Below are 19,120 nucleotides of genomic sequence, written 5' to 3' on the forward strand. Positions count from 1 at the left end.
TGTGTGTGTTTCAAAATTAGCTCTATCGCAGTAACGCTGACTTGTTTGCAGAAAAACACCCAATTTTTATCGTTGAGATGAACGTAAAACATGTTTTTGTACATATGTCTTCTAATTAACCTTCCGATTCGAATATATATATATATATTAAACCTGCAAATATGTAGAAAGCTTATATTTTAAGAATTTCTTCCTTGAACTAGAATCTAATTAACAAGATTTATAAATCTTTAAAATATTTTTACTTTAAGGCTAGATTTCACAGGCCCATTTTATTTCCCAGGAGCACATTTAATTTTCTGTTACAATAAATTCTTCCTGTATTTATGATAATCGAGACACCTCACCATAACATCTATACATCTCCCGTCTTGACACCTCCCAACATCTTAACCCCACCCCAGCATCTCCGCTCTTTACACCTCCCCAACATCTAAACACCACCCAACACCTACACTCTTCACACCTCCTAACATGTGTGTAAGAGAGAGTGGTCCTGCGTTAGTGTGTGTGTGTGTGTGTTCAGCGTCTATGTGTGTAGGACAGGGGTCGGCAAGGAATAGCCAAAATATGCAATTTACAAAATTACTAGTTTTTAAAGAGCCACAAACGTTTTTTTTCAATATTTAGGATTAGCTGTATATGCATATATATATAATTATATATATATATATATATATATATATATATATATATATATATCTTTAAATATGAAATAATATTCATTCATATTTTTTTTTTAAATACACTTGTTTCGCACAATACATATTATAGTATTTTAGTAACGCTGCTAAAAAATAAAATTATAAAATTAGTAATCCAATAATAATCCAATAATATAGCTATAATAATTGAATATTTACATTAGTTACCGCAATGGGAGCATTGACCTTGCATGCCGTTTGAAAGTTTGTTTAAATCTGGCTCATAACTTCTTGTTTTAAGTTTTAAGCACGCCTCTAGATTTTTATTTGTTAGTTGCCTTCTTACTTAACTTGTTATTATATTCATGTAAGAGAACTCTTGCGAGCACGAATATCTTGACCTAAAGATCATCAGCACTCCTGATATCAACTTGTCCACGTTACTGTACCATCCTTCAAGACTATTCCATTCGTCATATATGAGTGCCTCATCTCGCATTATTTCTTTTAGAGCTGTCCAGTTGTGCAGCGTAACGTGCATGTTTTACTGGACCTTCAACTATTTTTGCTTACTCTTGAGTTGTGTGAATTTTCCTCTCCACAAATGAGTCGTTTTTTTTAAATCCAGCAATAGCATTTAAAGCAAACCAGCATCAATTCTAAATAGCTAAAAGTTAATCTCATTTGTTTTTGTGTTGAGAGTCTACTATGAACGTCAGAGTACTTGCATTTATTATGAATTGCTCAAATCTCTCAGTTAATCCATCCTTCGTTTTGTTTGTTGTAACGCTGAAGCAATTCATGCTAATCGTTGCATTGGTTTCATATTTTGTTTTCAGATTTTTCGAAATCAAGTAATTTACCACTCTCCGTGTCTTCAACAAAAAAAAGTAATTTATTTTCGAAACATCCACTTCTCAAGCAAGGCATAGGCTGGGTTTTCCTTTCTTTGCAGTTTTACATTTAGCTCATTTAGTTTTTTCGTGATATCCACCATATAGTTGAATGTTTCAATCCGGGATAAACAATTTAATAGGAAGTACATTGAAAATAGGGTGTACCTAAATATTCTAATAGAATAGCGAGTGTTTATTGTTTAAATTTATTATTATTTAATTCATTACCAAGTGTTGCAGAACAATATTTTGATAAGTTTTGAAAATAACATAAAATAATTATTAATATTTGTGCATGGAGCCGAAGAGCCGCAACTTGACATCAAAAGAGCCGCAGGTTGCCGACACATCATGTGCAGAGGATAGGCAAGATAAACGGAAATATTTTGGACATGTAAACTTTTTATCTGGAAAAGAAAGAACATAAAATATGAGATGGGAGAAATTAAAATATCAAGAGATAAAAAGAGAAGTTTAAAAAGTTCACTTTTGGAGTGAGAAAGATTTAGATTGGGAATGGTTGTTTGTACAGTTCTATTCGGGATTTCTACTTTGTTTACATACAGCAAAGTATATATATATATATATATATATATATATATATATATATATATATATATATATATATATGTATAGGTCTGTGTAAAGTTAAACCAGTTTGGAACCGCGCCAAATTTACTAATGAACGAAAACAATACCCTCAATCTAACCAAGGTCAAAGGTGAAGTGTTCCAAAAGCTTCACACCTGGGATGTCGACTCGCAGGTATATTTACCGAATTTCTAGTAAAAGCTTGTCACTCTACACAGTTTAAATAGTGAGGACATCGATAGCTGTTTTTAACGGAGAAACTTGTTCGCAGGTTGAAGTTGAGCCATCGTCTCGAGCCCATGCTCAGCTGTTAGCAAGACAAGACTGCTCTGTCGTGGAGTTTGAGATTCAAATAACTTTGTCCAACCCTAAAGGTAAACTCTTACTTCCTTCCTTTCATTATTTTTTTTAAAATATAACAAATATTTTAAAATCTTTTCTTATAGAATCTAATATTTTTGTGAAACTTGCTTTCTCTAGTAAAAGCATTCGCTGCTAGCATATGTATTTACATGACAGACCAATATTTTTACTAACGAAAGCAAGTTTATTTTTTTGTATTTGCACTGAGTTAAAAAGTTTACATAAAGGATGTTTATTTTTACTTTTCTTTTTTTTCTGATTTTTAGCAGTCAAAATTTTTTTAAAAGTAAAATATTAAATCGACATTTAGGTTGTTTTTTTTTCTCTAAAAAATCAGTGCTTTACTTTTTGTATCTCGTTTGTTCTCAATGAAGTTTACACATTATGTGATTTAAGATATGTTTTCAACAGCCGATTTGATTGCTAGCTTAACTTAAAAAGGTATTTTGTTTCCGCCTACTAAAGTCCTTGACGAACTCACAGATATGAAAATATCAGTGAACACTGATCCACCACGGAATGTGTAATGCTAGTACTTTGGTTATTGATGATAGTAATCTATTCATCATTTTTTTAATGACCAATTTAATATTTAATTAAGTTAAAATTTAAAATACCTGCCATGTCTTGAAGACAAATGTATCCGGAAAGTAAAATTAAAACTGAATTACAAGATCTGCCATAAACAGAGAACAGACAGATATTGGGCACTAAAATAAGTTGATGAAAATAAATATGCATAAGATAGAATTACTACAATGCCGGCGTTCATTGTATCATTATGTTTGATTGTGTTTTTCATCAGGTGTAGTCCCTGTTACCTTTCAACACAAGAAGGTAGACATCTCATTTGTGGTATTCATTGAAGACTTCCAAAAGGCGTTTCAGCTTGTGGAAGAGGGAGGGGTTCTCTTTCAAAAAGATAAAGTGAGTTATCCGTCTTTGCTAGCCAGCTACATTCGATTCGTATTTCTGTTGTTATTTTTCCTTTTGCTTGTTTGTTGTTGTTTTTGTTTTGTTTTTGTATCAAAACAACGTTCAGTCCCTGCCTTTTATTAAAAAATATCAACCGTTTCACCATCAACAAAACCAGTAGTTTGCTGTGCTAATAGCATCATCATCATCTTTTCCCGTTCGTGCCCAAGACACATAGGGCAGATGAAGAAGAGTTTGTCTGTTTCAGAGACCTCGGCATTTGAAACTTTATGCCCAGCCACCTTTACTTTTCCTAAAGTGAGTTAGATGCCCATCAGAGTTGGGTGGACATTCTACCGACTTAAACCCGGGTTCGAACTCGAGACTTTCGGTTGAGCAGTCAAGCGCTCTACCGCTAGACCACGGCTTCTGTATTAATATACGAACTAAATTTACTGCGTCGCTACATAATTAAAGTTTACAGCGACATAATAAAACATATAATTTGAGTTGCTCTGGATTTAGCCATTTTATTTATCAATTACTAGTTTAACTACACACTCGCACGAATTCCGATGGTAAATTACTCCATGAAACAGCCACACACACACAATGCTGTCAATGTGGACTGTGTTTTTGACATTGTAATACAACCCAAAAAATGTTTACAAAGTGTTCGCAAATAGTCAAATTCTCCAACACAAACATACATATGCGCACAAATTCCCAAATACACATTAAGACAACCACTCATACAGAAACCATTAACTAATGAGATAAAACACCTATTTTACATCCCCCACCTTTCAGATGTGTGTGGAGTTGGTTGAGGAGAAGTGGCTGGACAAAGCTGGCGTGGAGCACTCGACCTCCCACCCCCAGATCATAACCCGGGGCACCTGTGTCTGTCTCAGCTGGACTGACCAGAAAGTGGACATCAAGACCAGTCCATTGTCAATGGACGAGTCCACTTCTGATGGGGACCACAACATGAACAAGACGCCTGTCAACGACACCGAAGAAGACCCAAGCGTCGACTCATTTGTTATGGTTGATTAGTCAGATATATTTTCACAGCTAGTAGAGATACAGAATATACACTTTACCTACCCATTATAAAATTCATAGGTCTTTATATATATACATATATATATATATATTTATTTATTTATATATTTATATACATGGAGTGTTGGTTCAGATGTCATGTGTGAGTGACGTGCATGTGAAGTTGTTTAGGCTATCGTCTAGTTTTAATTAATTCTAATCCACTCCACTCACACATACACATACACATAGTTTAGTAAATAATCTTTTCTCTAATATTTTACAAGTTAACTCATACTAAATTTAATTTAAAAATTAAAATAAAAAACCCACTCACAAATCTACCAAGTAATGCATGGTGTATTTACTATTTAATTGTGTTAATATTAAACATCTGTATCCACTTGCAGTGTAAATAAAAATGTGTTAATTTAACCACGTGTCTGTTGTTGCTATTATAATTTACTGAAAATGACATCTGGGTTTAATGGATATCCAGAGAAGCAGACAATGTCAGATTTGGATTTTATAGGACACATACAGAGAGAAAGCTCGAAAAATATTTAAACACAACTCGACCGTAGCAGGTGTGTTCACGCTCCATTGACTTGACAACATCGACCAACTGTGGTCACAACCTCATCTTATTTCTCGCTCAATCAGGTTGCCGTTGGAGACCAGTTCATGGTCTAACATCTCGTATCAAGCAGATTTAATTTGTTACCCTTAATGACCTGGCTGAGACTGGCGTGTTAATTAAAGCATGAACAAAAAATATTTCACCCAGCCGGAAGTAACTGGCTTAATGTAGCACCTCCCTGAGTTCGCCCAGCTCTAATTAATGCCTGGCACGAATCGGCAAAAGTAAAGGCTACTAGACATATTGCTGACCGCAATTTGGTTTAGACAAATATCCCAAACAAAATGTAAAATAACTATTTAATTAAAGGTAATTTCAAGAAACTATGAATAGGTGTGTTATATTAATTTTATCATTTTAAAATGTAATTAGTAGCATAATATGCGAAGGTTAAAATACATTTTCCATACACAGCTTATATGGGCTTGCTGGGCATGAGGCAAATATATCTCATCAGCTGGACGAAACTAAGTCAAATGAGATTACTCAACTGATGACCCTTTCACTTGTCGGAGACATATCGCACGTGTTTTGACAATAGTCCTGAGAGCATGTGTCCCTAATTTTTTTACTGAGTTCATTCGTCCGTAACATATTTTGTCTGGGATATTTTTTCTGAGATTATTCGTCCGTGGGATAAATTGTCCTACTGTATTTTGTCATGAGATCATTTATCCGTGAGGGGTCGGTAAAGCTCATGATTGCTAAACCAAAAAGTCTCGAGTTCGAACCCTCGGGCAGATGAGGCTGGGGACAGCCACTCTTCTAGGAGAAACAACTCCAAATCCAAAAAGAAAAGCTGGCTGAAATCGCAGTCAATGTCCTCAATGGCGCATAAACAGTTGGCACGTACCCTTAATTGTGATGGAGGCGTGGTCGAGTCGGCAAAAGCTCATGGTTGATAATTTCGAAAATGTCTCGAGTTCAAACCCTCTGGCAGAAAAGGCTCGATCCCTTCCAACACTAAAAATTAAGAACGAAGAAGAAGAAAATTTATCCGTGAGATATTTTGTCTGTGATCAATTTTTCCATGAGATCATTTTTCTGTGAGATTGACTATCCTGATGAATTTTGCCATAGATTATTTATTGTTGAGATATTTTGTCTGCGATATTTTGTCCATGATATTTTGGTTAGGGAATTCCCGTCAACACATTGCAATACAGTGCGCACGTAACAGCACATCCATGGTGTCGTCTCTTAGAGACTCTTTTCTCACCATAGCAAGAACGTCTTATACTCTTAAAAATACTCTATCAAACTCCAGCCATGAAAGAAAAAAACCAAAGTAAGAATCTTTGTTTTAATTTTTTTTTTCAAAAAGGTGTGTGCTCAATGCAATCGGCACAAGGAAATCTCCAAACGGAGATTTGTGATTAAATAAATTAAGTATTGTTGTTAGAGTAAAAATATTTAACAAGATCTAGATTTATTTAATTCTAGATCTACTCTATTGTGTAGTTTTTGTAATTATTTTCTGATGTTTATGATCTGTTATATTTTTACTATTTTATTATAATTATTAGTAATACGCATTTTAATGTAATGAATTAATTACTAATTTATATCGCTGTTGACTTATTGTTAGGTCTTCATAACAATTTTATTATTTGAATTCCTATAACTTTCATTGATAGGCTAGATCTAGATCTATATGCAGTACACAGACACGTATTCATTGGACTTACCCTCATCTTTCTTATCAGTATTCATTTTGCACTTATCGCTGCGATAATTATCTTCATGATTACAAATAAAATATGGTACCTTGCCGGGCAGAGATCAAGAGACAACGGTCATACACACAAACAATTATTCCGTGGTAAAAATGGGACCCTTCAAACGCTGAATACTGCTACTGTTGTACTGTGAATACTGCTACTGTTGTACTGTGAATACTGCTACTGTTGTACTGTGAATACTGCTACTGTTGTACTGAATACTGATACTGTTCTACTGAATACTGCTACTGTTGTACTGAATACAGAACAGATTTCATGTTCTAGTGTTGACATGATAAATGCGTGTACATTTTTTGTTTTCGTTTTAATTGTATCTCACACGACCTATAATGAGTTTAAAAACAAACGTTTTCAAAGGCTACAGAATAAAATATTTACAGGAGGATTGGGTACTTAGCACACAAATAATAATGACCATGGTTAAATAATTGCCAATTAATTTTTTTTAAATGAGTTTTAATGTGCATAATTTTAAAGAAAGCAACTTTAATCTGTTCTTTAGAACTAGTGTAACTAAAGCCATTGTGCTTTGTGACATTTGTGTATTTCATAAGTATTTCGGCTCAGTCATTATTTAATTTCCGTTCGTCGTAACGTACTTTTTTATTACAAGCTTTTATTTAACTCACTACCTCTGTCGACAGTCTGTCGACAGTCTGTCGTCAGTCGTCAGTCTAGATCGAAACGCTGGAGTGAAAATTCGGTCACTTCTACTTGACCGATACGATTCACATTTGACACGTGGGTCAAGACATGAAGACAATGCAATCTGAAATTAAATTTGACTTAATTGGTTGCCTAATTAATTTTTTAAGAATTGATTAAAATTTGGACCGAATTAGTAGGCATGTCTATCCAACCACACCACACACGTCATCACGTTCAATAGCTGCACCATCACGTTCAATGGCTGCGCCATCACGTTCAGTAGGCGCGCAATGGTTTTTAGTCATGTAACTCTATTGTAAATAAAACATGTAAAGTACTGAAAAAATTCATAAAAAAACGTTTTAATAACAAGCTTTTATGTAATAATGCACTAAAAAGTAGAACATAAATTATAGACTACTATTTAAATAACTATAAAGAAAAGCGCGGTTGTCTTCCTTAACATTAGTAAAGGTATCCAATAGATAATTAAAGTGACCCACGCTTTTCTTTATAGTTATTTAAATAGTAGTCTATAATTTATTTTCTACTTTTTAGTGCATTATTACATAAAAGCTTGTTATTAAAACGTTTTTTATGAATTTTTTTGTGAGATTAAGGTACAGCTTATTATCTCTTAACGATACCAGTGAACCTCCGAATGATCTTATGTAACCATACCAGTGCAGCCTCCGAATGACCTTATGAAAGGTTATCTTCATGTTAATGAAACTTGAATTTAAAAAAAACAATTTTAAAGAAAAGACTTTAAAATTTAAAGTCATGGATAGGCTCCTCCCCCCCCCCCCCCCCCGTTACCACCATTCCGTACACCAGACCCCCAAACCTACAGGAAAACTTACCAATTGTGGGAGGGCGCAGTGTGGTGATGGCTTCCCCTGGGCCGTTAAGATAACTGCCAAGGTCAACCTAGACCGATAAGGAACCCACTGACAAACGGGGTGCACTGTCATGACAACATGACGTCAGCCGGTGAACGTCTGCCAGAAGTCAACCAACAGAGAACCTGAACTGAAACGGATGTTAAGAAAATATCTACCAAACGATTGTGTTAGCTTAACATAGCTCGCCGTGGAAATAAAACAATACAAAACCTGTAATAATGAGAAGCTTTTTCAATACCCATTTTTTTTTAAAAGAAGAAAATTTCTTTTTTCAAGAGCGACCAACATCTATGCTAATCCATGTTCTTTTTTAGTGCATCTAAAAGCTTGTTATATTTTTAAATAGGCTTTATAATTATGAGATTTTTAAAATATAATAGTGAGTTAATATTGGATTTTAAATAATATCGAAAAATATGTTTGCTTTAATCCTGTTCAGTTATCTACCCCTCATTAGCTACCCCCTTGGCTTTAAGATATGTAAACATTACTCAAGATTATTAGCTCATACGGCAGATCAAAGATCGCGACTTGCGTGTTCTTTTTTTCAGAATAATAGTAACAACTAAGGAGATTTAAAATCGCATTGAATGGTGTTGTTCCTGCCACCATATAGCCCTCCATGGGAGGGAGTAGGTACATATCATACCACAACATCACTCTAGCCTTCCCAACATCTGCACACCTTTTCCCCCTCACACAAACACTTCCGTCCACAGCACTTACACTTACACCCCCGCCTCACTTCTTATTGTCCTTAGCCCCACCCACACTAACACCCGACTCTCCTTACATTCCAGACATAGATCCGGCCTGCCAAAAAATAAATGTATCATGGTTGGACAGGTTGTCCATGGAAATTCAAGCTATTGCTGAAAATGGATTATGTATTCTTTTCGGGAGCTGCATCCTATTTTTCTTTTTGATGTTTCTGTGGATTGCGGAGTGCTGGATGTTTTTTACATATTTTCCAATCAAGGTGAGTAAAATTTAAATCTACCTATTTGAATATCAATTTCTTTTACTAAAAATAGTTACGGTTGTCTATAGTTTACAAAAACATGAAACACTTTTCTTAACTTAGGGTTGTTGGGATAACAGACGCTCCTATAAAAACAAGTTAATTATACAACTTAAAAAAATGTAATTGATTGTAAAAGGATCATAGTGCCTCTATTTTAAAAAGTGGGACAAAATATTGGCTGATTTATCTTTGAAATATTGCTGAAATTAAGATCAAGTTGAATGTTTGGCTTACTTATTTAAAAACGAATGTAATATTATGCAAAAGCAAAAATTGAATTAATAAGTAAAAAGGTTTTCGTCGTTTCAGATCGATAACAAATCGATGAAGTTGATGGTTGTGTCCACCTTGTGTTTGTTGGCTTTTGCCGGACAATTGGCGATCTTTGAAAAGTGCTTATGCACGATAGTCAGGTAAAAATAACCCGTTTGCTTATGTCAGTGGTTCGGTAGGTTTATCTGTTAGTGGTTGGTCAGTTTACTTGTCAGTGGATGGTCAGTTTACTTGTCAGTGGATGGTCAGTTTACTTGTCAGTGGATGGTCAGTTTACTTGTCAGTAGATGGTCAGTTTACTTGTCAGTGGATGGTCAGTTTACTTGTCAGTGGATGGTCAGTTTACTTGTCAGTGGATGGTTAGTTTACTTGTCAGTAGATGGTTAGTTTACTTGTCAGTGGACATAACAGCAGGCTGAAGGTTGTTATGTGGATATTCCTGTTAATTTGTCAATAAATTGGTCAGAGAATTGATATACGGGTGTTCTGTGGATAAGCTGGACACAAGTTCGGGCTGTGGATTTGGTCTCGGGAACGGTCAGGTAATCGTTCCTTCTTATTTAAGTCAGGAAATAGATTTTTGTATGTTAATCAGTAGCGTACGCAGGGGGGGGGGAGAAGGGGGAGCGACCGCTCTCCCTACGACTATGAATCAAAGAATTAAAAACTGTCATGTTATGTACTCCAAATATCATATATATATATATATATATATATATATATATATATATATATATATATATATATATATATATATATATATATATATATATTTATATATATATATAAATGGCTCCTTTTTCTCGACTCGCCGCTCCCCCTAACCCGAAAACCTGCATACGACTCTGATGTCAATGGTTGTGTTTTCTTTTGTCCTGTTTATTTTTTTATTGATGACCTAAACAGCTTTAAATGATTTAATCATAGAAACCTCCCTGTGATAGATTGGGAAGAGGAGATGAGCCGCAAATACGGCAGGAGCCTGGGTAAAGGAAATAACTGTAAAAAATTAACTTTAATTTTACAACACAAACTGTGCTACATCACATATATTAAAAGTTTGTGTACCATTACTCTATATCACAGTATAATATAATAAAAGGAACTTTATCAACTTTTCGTGTTTAACATGTTTACACGTTTCCTTAACAGACAAGGATAAGCCTACGCTTGACCTGAATGTCGTCATAAAAAGATTCGCCTGGCAAAAAATACTCAAGTAAGTTCTTTAAAAATAGCTTTTCTTTCTATTGTTCAATTTTGATTGATTTCAAAACAATAGAGAAAACATCATCGTCATTATCATCATTCATGAGGACCCTTTGTGGAGCGACCACACCTCTCCACCGTCCTTGGTACTGGGCGGTACTTCCAAGCTGGGTCCACGACATTCCGTCTGCTTCTGCTTCACTGACACCTGGACTTTCCCATCTTTTTTTTTTTTGGCATCCTTACTTTCATTTTTCCTTGATGATTCCAGTCTAGTACCTGTCTAGTTTAGTTGCCAGTTGGTTTACGCATCGTGTGTCCAATTCATCCTTTTGTATTTTTTTCGCCAATGGGGTCTTGTCCAGTTTTGTTTCACAGCTTAGCATTGGTAATCTTTTCAGGCTAAACAAAGAAAACGGAACCATGAAAATATCGCAAGTTTCGTCTAGGGCAGGGGTCGGCAACCTGCGGCTCGCGGGCCGCTTGTGGCTCTATTGATGTCAAGATGCGGCTCTCCAGCTTTTTGCACAAATATTAATAGTTATATTATTTTATTTTCAAAACTCATAACAAAAGTTATACTGTAAAGAAACGCAAGTTTAAACAGAAGATTAAAACTCATCAGAGAACAGTGAGAATAGGTGCACCAGAAAGTATACGGACAACCGCGTGAGTACCAGGTCCAGCACTATATCTGTGTTGTGGCCAGCCCCGTGGCGACTACTCCACGCTTGCCACTGCCCAAGTGCCGACTTTTTCGAATATCATTGAATGGGGAATATTATTTTATTCAGAATGTATCTCCCTGTCTGTCGGTAATCATTTTAATTTGACCTGAGTGACGTATTTATTTTAGTTATTAGTTTCCTACTGTCGAGCCGGGTACTGGACGGTGGGGTTCGAGTTTACCCTGCGTTCAGTGGGATGGAAGATAAGTCTGGTGAGAACCGAAGGACAGAAGTGACCGATACACGGTAATCAAAAGGGTATCCAAGCCAATTAGTCGGCGTTTGCCGTGTTGAGGCCTGCCTGGCTAATGAGACACCTCCTGAGCCGGTGATATCCGTAAAGAAAATTTTAAAAAGCTAACTGCTTCTAAAAAGGATTGAGATAGTCCTATACTTTTATTTTTTTATTACTAATTTCATTATTCTGGCGAAACAAGTGTATGTTTTTATATGAAAAAAATATTATTTCATATTTTAAAGCTAATTATTTTAAATAACAAATCAAATTTATTTACCTATTCCTAATTTAAATAATAAAATATTGAAATTTTTTAAAAATGTTAGTGGCTCTTTAAAAACTGGGAAATTTTAAAAATTGTAACTTTTGGCTCTTCCGTCTCAATAGATTGCCGACCCCTGGTCTAGGTTATTTTCAAAACAACAAAATTACAACCTTAGACTTTTTTCTTAAAGTATTCAATTACATTTTTTTTAAATTTGTAGCCGAACTTTCTGGGTCGAACATTTCATTTTGTTGTGCTAAAAAAATTAATTTCATTTAGGAAAGCCCCTAAAGACGTCAGGGACTATTTGGTCATGCAGGAAAACCGCTTCTATTGTGATGTGGATACCACGGTCCTGACCTTTGACCACAAGGTCACCAAGTTTTCTCCCAAGGTGGAGGACAAAACTGGGCACAAAACCTTCATCATGGAAACCGAAAAATCAGGTGATTTTTTTTATATAGATCAAAATGTCTGTTTGTTTGTGGGTTAATGTCCAATCGCGTAATTCAGTTTTAATTATTCAGATACATTCGTCTCCGATGAAAATGCAAGAATATCTCATTTGTAATCCAATTAGCCAATAGATCATTCACTAAAATGCAATTAAAAGATACTAAATTCAGTAATAAAAGTGGAAATAGCAAGATTAAACCATAGCGATCTCTAGATCAGCTAGCCGACGAACTGTTGGTCAAAGCTGGTTGGTTTCATGTATAAAAGTCGATCACTGGCTAACACTGGGCTGATAATTTTCTTTTAAAGATCGCAAAGAATTAAAATAAATTTTTAAAATAAATAAATAAAATAAATAATGGCAACAAAAAACATCCTCCTAGTATTATCTTGTTCTATCTCCCAAAATGTAGTTTTCAGAAAAACGCATTTGAAGTTTCACGGAGTCTGATTTACCTATTAAAAATATTTTAAACTCATTGATTTTTTGGTAGGAAGCAGATGACTTAGAGTCACGTAGATAAGTGGAGATTGAACATAGTGCTTTTCTACATCATAGGGTCGAGAGTTTTTCGAAAAAATCAAAATGTGTAGTTAGAACAAGATAATACTGATTGATCAGTTCCATATTGAGTACAGTCTTGCCTACACCAGCACCCCCAAACAGACCTGCCATGAATACATAAAATAAATGTAAGCGAAGAAAAATGGACCAAATAAATCAGTTAAAAAAATTTCATGTGAATAAGGTAATTCACTTTCAAGACTAATGCACATGTTTGTTTATCCCAGGCGCACAATGGGTGAAGCTATTCTCAAGTTACTATGACAACAAAGCTGAGAGAATACAATCTCACACTTTTAAAGGATCACGTGACACGACGTCCTGGGTGAAGGTGGCCCTTGAACAATATTACAAGGTCGACCGACAGGTAGTGGTCGACACACGAATGCGTGTGTGTGTGTGTGTGTGTGTGCACGCGCGACTCTGCGTATGTGTATGTGTTTGTACGTGCGTGTATGTGTGTGTGTGTGTGCGTGCGCGCGACTCTGCGTATGTGTATGTGTTTGTACGCGCGCGCGCGCGTGTGTGTGTGTGTGTGTGTGGGTGTGCGTGTGTGTGTGTGTGTGTGCGTGCGCGCGACTCTGCGTATGTGTATGTGTTTGTACGTGCGTGTATGTGTGTGTGTGTGCGTGCGCGCGACTCTGCGTATGTGTATGTGTTTTTACGCGCGCGCGCGTGTGTGTGTGTGTGTGTGTGTGTGTGTGTGTGTGTGTGTGTGTGTGTGTGTGTGTGTGTGTGTGTATGTGTGTGTGTGTGTGCCGATATACAGCTGATAAAACCTCGAGGCATCTAGCACGACATTTCTCTGGACATTCTATGTGTAGTGCACAGAAATCAAGAACCAAGATTGTATGATTGTATGAGATCCAAAAGCTTGATATATGTAATGGTTGTTACTTGATTTTGTTTTTCACATTGTTGTTTTCTACCGTCCCAATACAATGATTCCTCTATTCTTCGTATTCGAGAAAGTAAAAAAGAGCACGGACGGGAGTAGTGCTAAAATGAACTTTAAGTATGTTTCACAATGGTGAATACAAGTTTTTTACTATATGCATGTAATCCACAAGTCCGCCACACAGAGACATAGAATCGATTATATATATATATATATATATATATATATATATATATATATATATATATATATATATATATATATATATATATATATATATATATATATATATATATATATATATATATACGTTTATATATATATATATATATATATATATATATATATATATATATATATATATATATATATATACACGTAATATACGTATGTATAGGTATTTCTGAAGTTAAACCTTCCTGAAACCGAGCATTGTTTGGAAGGGAAAAAAGATAATACCCTGTTTCTATTTTCGGACAAAGACATGGTTTTCAAAGAAATTCGCACCTGGAATGTGGAGTCACAGGTATGTTCCCAAAACTTTTATATACCTTAAGCTGTCACTTTACGCTATTAAAAATAGGGAAGAATATGAAAGAAATGATTTACTGTGCTAATTTTTCGCAGGTTGAAGTTGAGCCATCGTCTCGAGCCCATGCTCAGCTGTTAGCGAGACGAGAGCGCTCTACATATGACTTTGAGATTCGAACCACTTTGTCCAACCCTAAAGGTCATACCCAAATTTCTAGCTGTAACAATCAAATAGTTATGATAGCCCTAACAACGTTTCTCTATCCAAAATCAGTTCTAGCTCAATACAATGTTAACTTACAATGCCTTTTTTTTACAGGATTTGTCTGCGTTGACTTTAGTTTCAAATACAATGGTTTCTCAATGAGGATAAACGTGGAAAACTTACATGAGGCTTTTCAGCTTGTTGAAGATGGAGGAGTTCTAACACCTGAAGAAAAAGTGAGTTGCCTCCCTTGTTGTTGTTTTTTTTTTCATTGTTGCTGTGTTGTAGGCCTACATGATCAACCTCAGTGGGTCGAGATGGCCGGGAAGTAAAGCCAACGACTGCCAACCCTCAGGTCTCGTATTGAGAGTCCGTAGAACGTCCTTAGATTCACGAAGATTCAGAGGAATACCGAGGGGTGGGGGTGGTGCGGGCCACACTTGGTGACACCATTTAGGGGGTGACAGCAAGGCAAATTATTGCAAAATTTACAAAAGAAAAATGCTTTTTTAGCCAGTTCAATTAATAATTAATTAAAGTTATAAAGCCGTTTAAGTACAAGTCTACAATTATTACAAAGCGGTTTTGGTGACAACATGGCGTAAACTTGCTAACTTTACAGAAAACAACGCTACATGCAAGTGTATTATTAAGTGACTATAAATAAACATCGTTACTATTACTGATGCAGTAATTAAAGCTTATAAACATACATGTACGCGTATGTGGCATATATATAAGTTATAGGCCTATGTAGATCGATACAAACAAACACACACACACACACACACACACACATATATATGGTTCCATGACAAATGATCTCAGGACAAATGATCTCAGACAAAATATCTCAGACAAAATATCTCACGGACAAATGATCTCAGGACAAATGATCTCAGGACAAATGATCTCAAGGACAAATGATTTCACGGACAAAAGATACCAAGACAAAACATACCAGGACAAATGATACCATGGACAATTGATCTCAGACAAAATATCTCAGACAAAATATCTCACAGGGAAATGTTAATAGTATGTACGATGATTTTAGTTGATTTGAACTTTTTTTTATTGACTGTTAATATCGGTTTGTTTAGTTTTTTACGCATAATAATTGTGAATAAAATGAATTTGTTAAACATAACAAACCATCAAAAGATTTATTAAACTTTGTCGTAGCATTTGATTCGAAAAAGTAAAAATTATAACAAACGTACTCCTTTAGCCTGAAAGGTATAATAAATGATAATGTATAAAACAAATATAGTAATGGTTGTTATACAACATTAAGGTTCAAAACAAGCGAAATATTTTTCAAAAATGTGAATGGGTCTTCAGGTTCGTAACGTTAAACTATTGTTTTTATTGCATCATCAGCACAAACATAACGTTTACGTTTCTTTGCTGGCAGGTACATCAATATGATCACACCTCTCAAATACTATGTGATCATCTATTGTGTGAACTCTTGCTCGACATGTCCTAATTTCACATTTCCAAATCTCTTTGCCTGCTTATGGCAAACATAAATTCACCAGAAAATAATGTCCTAAAACCTTTCCGCGAGGTAACGTAAGAGGCCATAACTGAGTAATCACCACTAATACGGCTTTGTTTGATGCACACTACGACAAACGTAGCTCCGCGATGACCGCTGTTTGTTTAAATAAACATTTGTCACCTGATCACTAAGGTGTGACCGACGCATAACTATTGACTGTTGATACTAGTTGTATTGTCCACGGAGGGCGGATGTCTTTCCCTTAAGGCATGTCTATGCCATCAAAGCAGGCGGCCACCGTGACACGAAGGTGTGTCTTTATTGTTATTTCATTCCCTTTGATCTAGTTTCGTCCACTTGACGTGGTAGGATTGTCTCATGTTTGGCAAGCCCACCTACGCTGTCTATCAGAAACAATCTTTAATCTTCATATACTATATTACTAATACTAACTTTGAAATGTTTAGTGCAATATGACAAATTTATACGCCAAACATATCTTACAATTGATATATAGGCCTATAAACAATATTAAAACATAATAAACAAAACCATATGACAATCAATAAAAAAAATTCAGATCAGCTAAAATCATCAACTACACTATTAAAATTTAGGTGTGAAATATTTTGTCTGAGATATTTTGTCTGAGATCAATTGTCCGTGGTATCATTTGTCCTGATATATTTTGTCCTGGTATCTTTTGTCCGTGAGATCATTTGTCCTTGAGATCATTTGTCCTGAGATCATTTGTCCTGAGATCATTTGTCCGTGAGATATTTTGTCTGAGATATTTTGTCTGAGATCATTTGTCCTGAGATCATTTGTCCTGTCACCCATATATATATATATATATATATATATATATATATATATATATATATATATATATATATATATATATATATATATATATATATATATATAAGCTATATACCGGTGCTTCGCCACGGTGAATCTTTTTAAGCTAAAAATAAAATAAAAACTAAAATAAAATTCACTATCAAAGTATACACATTCCAACACAAAGATACATGTGTGCACATGTTACTACATAAAAACAGAAACGTCCGTAATTTTAAAAAAAAAGTTACTTTTATCTGCCCTTGTACACCCCCATCCCCTCTCCTTCTCTTATAAGGCATGTGTGGAGGTGGTGGTGGAGAAGATGCTGGACGAAGATGGCGTGGAGCACTCGACCTCCTACCCCCAGATCATCACCCGGGGCACCTGTGTCTGTCTCAGCTGGACTGACCAGAAGGTGGACATCACGACCAGTCCATTGTCAATGGACGAGTCCACTTCTGATGTGGCCAACGTGACCTTGAGTCACTCTGAAGAGAACGCAAGCGATAGAGCATTTGTCTTCGTGGATCAGCTGCTCACCACAAGAGCCATAATATAATAAGACCTGCTCATAATATATGCCGTCACAAATATAGAGTTTTATATCCTAAAGGTTAATCCATAACCCCCTTCTTACTTTGCTGTTTTCCACGATCACAATCCAACATATTTTTTTAAAAGATTAATTATTTTTTTTAATTACCTTCAATAAAAACAAGCAGTTCAATATATACATTTTTTGTATGCTAAACAATTGACAGGCCGTCATACACCACTGTAAGGGGGTGCACTAATAAAAGATAATGTCAAGGTACAACCTATAAAGTTACAAAATGAATGTATTGTCAAATATTTTCCAATTGAATTAAATAGAAAAAATTATTGCTGAATCAACTGCAGAAAATAAACATTCAATAATGTTATAACAAGCAGTGTCTCTGTTATAATTTATTTTTTGTAAATAGTAGCCACTGAAATATGTAGAGAAACAGAATATGTATGGTCTGGTTTTCAAATCTCTATCAGCAAGAGAGTCTTTACGAATTATAGGCTGCTAGCTGTAGTGCTAAACTCACAATTCCTTGATTTAACCAGGTTAAACATGTCCAGGTGATTGAAACAAAAGAACAGAAAGGCGGTGTCTCCTAGCGGTAGAGCGCTAGACTACTAACCCTAAAATCTCTTGAGTTCGAATCCGGGTTCAAGTCAGTAGATCGTCCCCGAGTACACCCAGCCTAGATGGTACCTAACTCACGTTAGGGGAATTATAGGCGGCTTGGCATAATGCTGACCACACTCCATTCGTATACTTTGGTCACAGAAACAGATAAACTCTACTTTACTTGCCCGATGGTCCGTCAGGTTCAAAAAGGAACTTTATTAACGGCATAAAATACTAGGACGAGTAACAGATTTAAAAAAAAAGAATTTTAAAAATTAAAATGTTTTAATTTAAACAATATAAACCTTTTCTTTTAAAATGTAACATGTAGTAGCTTTCCATAATTAGGTTTCTACATTGATTTTGTGGTGCCAAATATAATATATTCTATATTAAGAATCAAACCACGATGAATCAAAAGTAAGTGTTATCAAAAGTACGTTTAAGACATTATTAAATCTCTTGACTTTGTTAGCTGTTTGTAAATAAGATTCTATCTATGATTCTTGTAACAGAGTTGTCTTTCCAGCGCAGACGATACAAGTGTCTGTAGCGATGAGTAAACTAACGCCACATAAAAGACAATATTTGTTTTTATGTGTTTTAATTTTTTAGTTTCAACACTCATTTGCTGAAAACATTTTTGTTGTGACGAAAAAGCAATATTTTAAAATCGAGTACAAGATACAGAAACACAACTTGAATCAACAAGAATGTCTTTTTTATCCGTTGTGATGTTTATCTAATTTTGGAAAAAACTTAAGATCCTTACATACAGAAATCTCTTTAAAATGCGTTAATGGAATTGACGATGAAATTAGG

General features: G+C 35.2%; 2 protein-coding genes across 2 annotated transcripts; both read left to right on the forward strand.

The window, feature by feature from the left end:
* Positions 1-2,199: 2,199 nt before the first annotated feature.
* LOC131952913 (uncharacterized) lies at positions 2,200-4,468 on the forward strand. The gene is made up of 4 exons (XM_059315848.1): positions 2,200-2,305; positions 2,403-2,505; positions 3,300-3,421; positions 4,220-4,468. Exons 1-4 carry the CDS (start codon positions 2,222-2,224, stop codon positions 4,466-4,468), a joined length of 558 nt encoding a protein of 185 aa, XP_059171831.1. The 5' UTR covers positions 2,200-2,221.
* Positions 4,469-6,298: 1,830 nt separating this feature from the next.
* Positions 6,299-18,053, forward strand: LOC131952937 (uncharacterized). The gene is made up of 11 exons (XM_059315872.1): positions 6,299-6,384; positions 9,192-9,370; positions 9,725-9,828; positions 10,616-10,674; positions 10,841-10,907; positions 12,408-12,574; positions 13,377-13,516; positions 14,445-14,573; positions 14,675-14,777; positions 14,898-15,019; positions 17,432-18,053. The coding sequence occupies exons 1-11, from the start codon at positions 6,366-6,368 to the stop codon at positions 17,693-17,695; spliced, it is 1,353 nt and encodes a 450-aa protein (XP_059171855.1). The 5' UTR covers positions 6,299-6,365; the 3' UTR covers positions 17,696-18,053.
* Positions 18,054-19,120: the final 1,067 nt, after the last annotated feature.

The sequence above is a fragment of the Physella acuta genome, unplaced genomic scaffold (assembly GCF_028476545.2).
Source record: "Physella acuta isolate Inbredline_101_S28 unplaced genomic scaffold, ASM2847654v3 ptg000896l, whole genome shotgun sequence".
Lineage (NCBI taxonomy): Eukaryota > Metazoa > Mollusca > Gastropoda > Physidae > Physella > Physella acuta.